Source organism: Primulina huaijiensis, chromosome 11 (assembly GCF_012295235.1).
Source record: "Primulina huaijiensis isolate GDHJ02 chromosome 11, ASM1229523v2, whole genome shotgun sequence".
NCBI lineage: Eukaryota > Viridiplantae > Streptophyta > Magnoliopsida > Lamiales > Gesneriaceae > Primulina > Primulina huaijiensis.
This window is the reverse complement of record NC_133316.1, coordinates 15153666-15164366: the sequence shown is the minus strand read 5'-3', so window position 1 is coordinate 15164366 and position 10701 is coordinate 15153666. Positions and strand designations below refer to the sequence as shown.

The 10701-nt window shown below is 34.7% G+C and overlaps 1 protein-coding gene across 1 annotated transcript; it reads left to right on the top strand.

Moving 5' to 3' along the window:
* Nucleotides 1–1653: 1653 nt before the first annotated feature.
* Nucleotides 1654–6522, top strand: LOC140988705 (uncharacterized). The gene is made up of 3 exons (XM_073457756.1): nucleotides 1654–2033; nucleotides 3350–3498; nucleotides 6163–6522. The coding sequence occupies exons 1-3, from the start codon at nucleotides 1845–1847 to the stop codon at nucleotides 6299–6301; spliced, it is 477 nt and encodes a 158-aa protein (XP_073313857.1). The 5' UTR covers nucleotides 1654–1844; the 3' UTR covers nucleotides 6302–6522.
* Nucleotides 6523–10701: the final 4179 nt, after the last annotated feature.

The window sequence follows — 10701 nt, the reverse complement described above, 5'->3', positions numbered from 1 at the left end:
TTACCTTCACGTTTTAAACAGTTGACACAAAACTATTTTGGGATTTACGAAGATAGTCCTTTTTGGTAGTCTCTATGAAAAATCGACAAAATTAAACGCCTTCTTCAATCATTTGAATTAGGTCTATGATTAAAAAAATTTGTCCCTTGCCTAGATTGTACTAGAAATCTAGACAAACTTGCTTTGGAAATCAATCACTGGAATACGATAGGATTCTGGAGGAACAACAGCGGCACATCATAGGATGTCTGGTGGTGTCAAGGCCGAGAATAGTCCAGCTAGAGGGGTGGCCGAATTTAGAGTGTTGTGAAGAGAGAGAAAAACATCAAACTCTCGATTTTGGTCACTATGACGTGGGTGAATACATGAATGGTTGATGGATAGAGTAGCTATAGATTCACAACTTTATGTGATTCAGGACAATGTTTGTCCTTATCGGGCTTATCCGAATTAACCACATTTTTTTCATAAACCCCTTTATCAAGAATGTCAGAACCAAATTATGATTGCACCATCGGATCATGAGTGTCTGGTAGAATTGATCTATGATCCCTATGTATAACCGATAGTGACTGCAAGAACAGTAGTTTATGATTAGCGTACAATACGATCCCTTCAAACATATTTCCCAATCGAATATGCAACAATTGGTATATCGAGAGTCGCAAATGATTTCGATACGATGTGATGTATCTTTGAGTAACCATAGTTGCATCATATGTGCAACTAAGGAAACATCTTTCCATAATGCACATGTCTTACTTTGTCTAGAGATTCCTTGCATTATTAACTCATCAGATCAAATAGGCTATTCACACCCGTAGGTGAGCGGTAAATCCACAACTACAATGCATCGACTCCTACATATGTCGAAACTACACCCAACCTCGTCATCTATTGACTCTCATGGAGTCGGTAAACGAATCCAAGTGCAGTGCTAATAAACAGAGCCTCCACGTTATTTCGGATCGAAAGACTAATGGTGTACAACTATAAATGCAAATTAATCTACTTGATAAGTGATAACCACTTAGAAAGCCCTGAAGGAAAGTTATTTAGTGCCTCATCCAATGAACACTAAGTGGATGATGAGTTTTTCCCGACAAAATATGAATAAAAGGACAACTGCGTCGATGGTGTTGGGAAATTGAAGGAGTCGGCGGTGGTGTGGAGTCGATTCTTGTGTATATATATAGATAAAAATGGATGTTTTTTCTTTATAAATTGGGGTTTTTTTTCCAGACATAATAAAGAAATATGGTACAACTGTAATGGAATAAAATGGATCATACAAAAAGATAATAGACAAAAATTTGTGTAAAAAGATAATATACAAAAATTTGTGTGAGACGGTCTCACGGATCATATTTTATGAGATGGATATCTTATTTGGGTCATTCATGAAAAAATATTGCTTTTTATGCTAAGAGTATTACTTTTTATTGTGAATATCGCTAGGATTGACCTGTCTCACGGATAAAAATTCGTGAGACCGTTTCACAAAAAAACCTACTTAAGATAACATAATCGTAAAATACTCTTGGCTTCATCAATTAACAATAAGATATTTACAATAATTTATGCGTGCAATTATAAATAATTCTTGTAACAGTATACTTTTTAGTCTTTATTATAGAATGGCTGAAAATAAAGATGAAAATTTCAATTTAAAAATCCCGTTCCATCCTAGATTGCCCCATTTCCCTGTCCATCCGCAAGTTCAATTCCAATTTTCTCATTTGCATTCCGGTTTTAGAACCCAACTCCAAACACTTTGATCATATCCGCATTGAAATTCGAAGTTACTTGTAATTGTTTGTGGAAATCGAGGACGAATCCTATCCATGATGGCGAATTTATATGTGCAGGCGGTGCCGCCGACGGATCTGAATCGGAATACGGAGTGGTTTACGTACCCTGGCGTATGGACCACCTACATCCTCATATTATTCTTCTCATGGCTTGTCGTGCTCTCCGTTTTCGGATGTTCTCCGGGCATGGCGTGGACAATTGTTCATCTTTCCCATTTCGTCGTACGTGTTGCGATATTAGGGTGTTTTTGTGTAAATTCATCTGTGGCTGTTTATACATTCGTATTCTACATTCGACGCGATCGATCGGTTGCGTTAGGTAGGAGATGCGTGTTGATTTGGTTGTAGTGTTTGAGGAAATGTATGGATTTCGTAGGGTTTTACTAATTTTTTGTTTGTGAGAAAGTTTGGTCACGTTCTTTTTGTGATTGTATCCTTTTCTATCTGCTGCTGTTTATATTTGATCATTGGGTCTTCTGTAATGGTTTTGCATCATGACGATTTATTTGGGTGGACAAGCTGATATGGAGTAGAACTTGATGAGTGCAATTCTTTTGTTATGCTTATGTTTAGGATTATCCATTTTCATAATGTTTTGATGCCACTAGTGTGCCAAATGAAATTCTTTCAACGGTGTGAAGAAATTTGCCTGTTCACCCCTTGAATTTACCATTGCATGACTCGATTGTGGAAGTTTGTTATTTATAATTAAATTGACTGGCCTCTTGGGCATTCAACTTGAATGGACTCAAATTTCTTGAAAATGAAAGAAGGGCGTGAGAATTCACCTGGGCTCTAAATCGAGTTTCAAGTTGCAGATTCTTTTTAAATGTTTCTTAGCCAAAATACTACTACACACGTGGGTTTCAAAACTAACCTCATAAAAGATATTGGTTGGTTTTAATGTTTTATTTATTTATTTATTTATTGTTACAATTTTGGGTCGTCCAGTGAGGAGGAGCATAACATTTCAGCTCCTTGCATATTGCAAGATGGATCTTGGATAACATCTAGCTTTATATGAGCGATTTGTGGTTCATTTTTCTGAGCCTGGTGGTTTTGTTATGTGATTAAATAGGCGAGAATTGAGATATAATTTCTCTATGGCTTAATACATGGGTGGGTTTTTGGGGTCAAATGTTTCATGGAATTTAACTAGTATTCATTGTTTAAATTTAAAGACGAGTCAACTTCTTTTCAATGTTGGACGTTAGATATTTTTATTCTAATAATACGTATTAGCTTTTAGAATTACATCTCGCAAAAAGTTTGGTTTGTCCATGGACAGAGGAAAAACAATCAATACTCAGATTCCCAATGGTGCTGTTGGAGGGGTTAAGGGAATTATTTGCAAGTGTGAGTCATGGTTTATGCCTTTTTATGGACGAAATACCTTATTCTTTGTATGAGATAATGAAGCAATGCTCGTATATAGACTATACTCGAAAAATATTTATTTTAATTCTGTGGGCTTTTCTATTCTTATATGCATTTAATATATTTGATTTGTTTAATGGATAAACTGTCTGATCTGTCAGGTCACATATCACTTCTTTCACTGGAAGAAGGGAACTCCGTTTTCTGATGATCAGGGTATCTACAATAGATTGACTTGGTGGGAGCAAATTGATAATGGCAAGCAGCTGACCCGCAATAGGAAGTTTTTAACAGTTGTCCCTGTAGTATTGTAAGTGTACAGTCAATTCTATTAATTGTTGATAGTTGTAAATAACAATATTATGTTTTCCTAATGGAGTGATATCTTCTGCAATTACTCTGGCTTTGTATCAGTTCACTCAAATCAAACCTACAACAAGTTCACTGTCCTATTTCTTCTTTGGCATCAATTTTGAAGGCTATATCATCTGTGTTTGACCCTTTTGGGCCTTAGAGTCTGCTTTTTTTGGGAGGACTGGATGTTGGACTGAGATTTGACAGTGTAGGGGTTGAAGAAGGTTTCACAACTTTATTTATGTCAGATTGAAAAGGAAGGATAAGAAAGCAGGGAAAGGGACGGTGAAGCAATCTCCTCTAATGGAAAATTTCCAATATATCCACTAGTCCATTACATAGGTGTTGGTGGAAATGTTGAATTTAAAAGAGTTGAAAATGTTAAATGTTGGAAATTTGATTCCTGCTTTCCCTTCCCTTTCACATTGATCAAGAAGGGAGGTTCTACCTTTCCATTGCAAGGGTTGGACCCATTTATTGTCCCCTTTCCCTTCTCAACGTGATGATTCATGATATTTCTTAGGAGAAAATAAGTCTCATTAGAGTAAAAATTTAGTGTGTGGTACATTCCAGATTGAGTCACTTTAAGCCAAAAAAATAGTGTGTTCAGAATTAGTGTTCCCCACTGTTTCTTAGGAAATGATTTTGCAGCGTATGCTCCAATTCATGATATGCTTGTGAACCTCAACTGTATGAATGTCGTATGAGGAATAATATTTTATCTAGTTTAATGTCCACTTACCTTATCAATATCGGAAAACAATATTTTCTTAGCCTACATAGAAACTGCCCAAGGGGGGATGCGTTCTGGAAATTCAAATCTTTCTATAATTGCATTATCATTTACTTGGTTTGTTCCTGAGCCTTATTTTGTTTGATTGTGCATTATTCTGTTGGTTCATTAGCGAATTATTCTGGTAAGAAGTCAGTGGATTTTGTGTACGTCTTTTGATGCATCTTTCTTATTGTGTCATTACTTTTATTTTAATGTTTTATAGTTAGATAAGTAGATTTTAGTAGTGATTTCCTCTTGATTTATCAACAATTATGTTTAAGCAATAGTGTATTCGAAAGGAAAACTGCTAGTTTGGGATGTATTCAAATTAATTATTTGTCGATACTCTGAGGAGAAAAGATGTCCATTTAGCGAGACAAAGGACGTATCTGTATGCTAGAATAATGGGTTGGGGATCTTCTATTATGACTCCGTGCGAAGGATCGTGTTATGGGGATAGAGATCGATCGATCATTAAGATCAGTGATTTCTTGGTGTTTGAGTGTGTTCCTTGTTTGCCTGTCTTGTGTTGTGTTTGAGCTCGTTGGAAGAGAACACCACAAACTTATAAACTTTGGTTACGAAAAATTATCAAGCTACTTTATTAATCACCAATATGCCCTATTGATACATGGAATAAAATAGACTCCCTATTCTGGCTGGACTCAATAAAACAAAACAAGATAAGACCGATCCTTTATAAACCAATCCTCAAGATAAAGCATAATCAAAGATAAAACCAGTCCTATAATTCAAACATAACAAAAGCTAAACTCCTTGGCTCTAAGACTTCTCGCCGGCCTTCTTGAATCTTCCATGCGTGTGTGCCTTGTAGACAATAGCTTTGTGGTGTGGATCTGAGCTCATATGTGGGCTGAGCCCATGACATCTTCCTTTCTCAACTGGAAAACAACAATTTTCATACGATTTACCTACAAACTTACGACTCTCCACCTTCTGCAGTTTCTCTATTTACTTCATACAGATCAGTCCTTTTTTCATTGTCTTCACCTAAAATATATCTTGTCATTTATTGCCTTGTTCTTATGTCCATCCTGCAAAGTTGCAACAGATATGGTTTACTGATGCATTCTACAGAAGGATTTTTCATTGAATTTTTTTACTAACTGGACTAGAAAGTAATTTATAAATATCGGTATATATGTTAAATTAAGCTTGCTTATCATGAACTTTCAATTATCTTTTTCTTTTCATTTTTTTTAGTTTAAAATGATACATTGTGCATTATGGTTCACAATCTGGTTATGGAAGGATGTGAACTTGATCTTCAGCTTCTTTAGAATGTTATTGCTATTGTTATTGTCAATTGTATTTAGTTAGCTTAACCTTGGTGTTGAATATGCAGAAGGCAATGTGTTAGTCATATATGCTTTTCATAATCTTCCAGTTAATACTTTATGATGGAACATGACAATGTAACATCTCGGGGTTGTTACAATAATAATACCAAAATAGTGCAGTTGACATTACTTTAACATGTGAGTCTTGAAAGGTAAAATTTGGTGTGTTGAAGACTCACAAAATTTTATTAAATAATGAAATACTTTTGTTATAGAAATGTGTGTTTTGTGATTTCCCCGTGGGTATACCACCATTTTTTACCGCACAATGTAATCTTGTCATTCATCTCGTTAGTACTATTATGCGTTTAATTCTGTCTGCACACTACATATTTAACTCTTAATTTTATTGTGGTTTTTAATTTGTTGAAAATGAATATACTTTACTAAGGAACATTGTTTATTATCAGTAGGTTTTGTGTGTTGATGCATCCATTGGCTCGGCTAATTATTGCTCTATGCTTATCCTTGTTTCTTTTGGCAGGTACTTGATAGCTTCGCATACAACGGACTATCAGTATCCTATGATCTTCTTCAATACACTTGCAGTGTCCGTTCTAGTGGTTGCCAAGTTCCCACATATGCACAAAGTGCGTATCTTTGGAATCAATGCCGATCAATGAACCATGATCTCCATGAAGTTGCTCGATGCAGGTTTAACCTCAGCTTCAATACTTTGATCCTTGCGATATTATATGGTGCAATACTGTAGGGTAGGAACTCAAAAGGAAAAGATCACTTTGTCAAATATAAAAGTGATGTCTCTTTGGATACTGGATATTCTCTGTACGAACTCTGTATAAATCGATTTCTGGAATTGGCATATGCTAAAAAGTTTCCCGTTCGTTAAGTCTATATTTACTGGAACCTAATCACTTCCATTGCTCCTTGTATTTACTGGAACTTATGATGACTTCCTTACTGGAACTTATGATGACTTCCATTGCTCCTTGTAAAGTGGATTATAGCTGCCAGTGAATATTATTTGTGGTTTGCATATTGCAAAATGATGGATTTAGTGGTCCATGAAAATTTAAGCAAAATAACAATCAGATGAGACTCGTAGAAGAGCTAAAAATTACGATTCGCTGAGGGGAAAACATGGAGAATTTGAGGGGAAAAAATTGAACGATGTATTGGTAAAAATGATTAAACCGACACTCTAACTTAAAACTAAAATTTATATGCATACTTAGTAGCCCGGATGGTAGATTTCCCTGTAAATAGAATAGAAATCAGTTTAACTGATTTCGAAAAAGAATGTAGAAGAGAAACCGTGGAAACCATAAAATTTAGAAAATTGGTTTACCAAATTTGTAGTAATTATTCTTTCACCAGAAACTTAGTTTGCTTGAAAAATCATAAACCCGAAAGGCCAATAAATTCTAAACTTTTAGCAATTCAACGTCATAAAATTAACAAAAGCTTGAAAAAACAAACTTAAAAGGCGTCACCATCGAGGATTGCAGCGGCGATGGGTGCAGAGATGGTTGCTGTCACGAACGGAAGGGTGGAGGCAGAAACGGCGCACTTAGAGGCGATGGTACCTTCGGTGCAGCACCGATCACGGCAAAGACAATGGTGTCGAAAGGAGAGGAGTGAGAGGCCGGCGGGCTTCACCAATTATGAGTTGGAAAACAGTTTTTGAAAAGGACTCCACTACAAGCTTATAATAACTAAATGCTAAAGATATATAGATTATTTAATTGTTTAATTTTAAATGTTAATCTCGGTATTTTCTAATGATGCCCAAATTTTTTTCTTAAGTTCGAAATAAACGCAAAACGGTAAAATTTATTTTTAAGAGTTTAATTAATAATTAATAGTATTCAAGGTTGCCAATTTTAGAATTTTATTCTAATTGCCAGCCAATTAAATTTTTAATGCCCTCTTATTTGAATATTTTCAGCCTTTAATCAAAAAATATTATTTCAAACCCTAGCCAAGTAACTATTTTTGAATGCTTCTTTTTAAATTCACTTTTAGATTTTTATTAACTTTAGTCTAAGCAGCTTATTTGATCTACTCAACTGCTCGAGTTTACAAGTGTATGGCATAAGAACTACTCAATCATTCACCATATTGAAGTACATTTGAAAACAGTTGAGTAAGATATCTTCACAAATAAGTCACAAGTCTTACAAAAATCTCACATACTTTATTGGAAAAGTTAGAAGACCGATCATACGCGACAAACAAGATATCATAATATTAGAATATATTCCTTAAAAGACAGCTCCTGGCTGGTTACTTTTTGCTGTCAGCCTATGTTTCCTTCCGTATTTGGTAAATGCCAAATTGCCTATTAAATTTAGTGTATGATTAATCAAGAAAGGATGGTGACAACAATACTTTTGCATTAATAAGCTGTAGTCGAACGTTGAACTGGAAAAAGCAAAAGAACACTAAAAGTTGAGAATGCCAAGAAGAGCTTCACGAGATACGAAGTGATACAACACACATTCGAAGAAATTTTGTTTAAGCTTGCATTATCCAAAAGATTTTTGAGCACTCACCAAAATAATATTCAGTACGGCTCAACAATCTTCGCTTCAAAGAATATTTATCATATCATCAAGGATCATCAAAGGCTTTTGTCAAAACTACTCAACTGTTTCTGTCTAGAATGTTTGAAGAATTGTTCGAACATTTGAATTTGAAGATTCATTATTTTAAAATATTTTTGTTGTATAGGTTGTTTAACTATGTGTCTCAACCATTTAAAAGAGTTAAATAAGAGTTTTGACTTAGGAAGTGGATAAATCATAAAGATTGAAGTGGGTTGTCACAAAGAGTTATAAAATCAAAGTCTTCTAGTACAATTCTTCCTAAGTGGAAGAAGTCGTAACATATATACTTGAGTCTCCAAACATCCATAAATATTATTGTGTCATTTTTTTACTGCACTTATTTATTTTGTTGACTTGCCTTATTTGGGTATAATAGTATCATAAGAACAATTGGACCATTTTTCGCCCTATTTGTGATCCAATCGTTTTTTAAGTGTTAAGAAAAATTTTTTTGTATAACTAAACCTATAAAGACCGGTTGCATTTCTTATCAGATTTTAAAAGAGTTTATTCACTTCCTCTAGACTCTAACTTGATCCTAACAAGTGGTATCAGAACGAGTTTTTTTTTCTCGACCTCTGATATGCATATACTCAAATGGCTTCTTTCAACAAAAAATCCAATCTTCTCAAAAAAATATAATGATGATTGGAAAATTTGTATGAAGGAAAACTTACCTGCACATGATAATAACATGTGATATTTCATTACCGACAGCCCATGAATATCCTGAAAGCCAATACAGCTATTGCGGCCACAAAAAGAGTATGGTGAAGAAGCAATGATCATAATGGACCACTAAGGATAAGAAAAAGGTCAATCTTGACAATGTGACTAAAGATATCCTTTATAAAACTCTATATGAAAATATGTTTAGTAAAATTAGAACATGTTTTATAGTGAAAGAGATGTGGGACAAGCTGCCCGACTTTGTGAGAGCAACGACCAGACAAAAGAAAATAATATGACCGTGGCTATCCAGAAGTTTGACAATGTCAAAATGAATCTTGGAGAAACTCTAAATGGGTTTAATAAATAGTTTAGCAGTATCATTATTTAACTTGCATATCTTGGTAAGGAATATTCTAATCGTGAAATTGCCTTGAAGGTAATGAGAGCTCTACCCAAATAATGAGATGTAAAGACGGTGGCCATGAGAGAATCCAAGGACCTAATCAAACCGGAGTTGCACAACTTGTTTGCTGACCTCAAAGCCTATGAGTTCGAAATTGGGATTAGTATTGAAGAAGAGTCATCTACATCCCAACTAACAAAAGCCCTGGCTACAACCATTGCTGCTGCTCCAATCGAAGATAATTCAAGCAAGAAGTCTGCTGAGAAACTGAGTAATGAGGTCATGTCTCTATTCAATAAAAAGTTTGTAAATTTATGCGCAAAATCAATCTAAATTTAATAAAACTTATTATAAAAAGGACCAGATAAAGGATGATCAATCATGTTTTAAATGTGGTAAGAGAAACCACTTTATTTCAGATTGTAATAGGTCCAAAAAAAGATGAGAAAAAACCATTTGAGAGGTGACAGTCAAAGGATGAGAAAAGATCTTTCAAGAAGAAGAAAGATTAGAAGGTACTTGTTGCTGAGGAGAACAAGAGCAAGTGAGCAGATTTAGATAGTGAAACTTATCGAACAGACACCAGCTCAAGTGAAAGTGATGATGAGCTGGTCCAATGCTTAATAGAAGATTTAAAGCCAGAATAAGTTGGTGAAGAGGTATCTGATTCCTGATCTATTGAATTTACATGTGAAGACCTAGTCACTGCCTTTCATGATATGGTTAAAGAGTATAAGATTTTATCTCAATCATTTGAGGAAGTGATGGGAGAAAAAGTAAGCCTATGAGATAAGTCGAATGAATCTAGCTGCTTGTTGTAAAAAGAACTCAATGGTCTCTAGGTGAAACTAAGCCTCTTAGCCGCTGAAAATGATAATATGTGGAGACTTTTCCAATCCACTTTGAATGAAAATCAAAAATTGATAAAAGTAATCGACGCTTGGAACTAATCTTAAGTTTCTTTGAGTAAGATGCATGAAAAGCAAAAGCAAGCTGGCGACAAAACCAATCTAGGTTTTGGGAATGATGATTATGTTAGAGTAAATGTTCTGCAAGTCAACGGTTGGCTAAGAAATTTATTGAATACATAGTAATTAACAATCTTTATTTTAATATAATTTACATTTCATGGTTTCGTTTCAATTTATCTGTATACCCTTGCAATCGACATAGATAAAGACCTTGATTATACTTTAATACAAATGAATCGTAATTCGATCTTGAAACTCATTTGTAAACAATATATATTCTAAATTCGTTCTTCGTCGATTCAGCCGTCTAAAAACAAGGATAAAGGTCTCTTGAACTTGAAACTAGCATATGTGATGTTGTGTACCATGTTTCATGGTAAAAGCATAGAGATGTCCAATCATCCAGA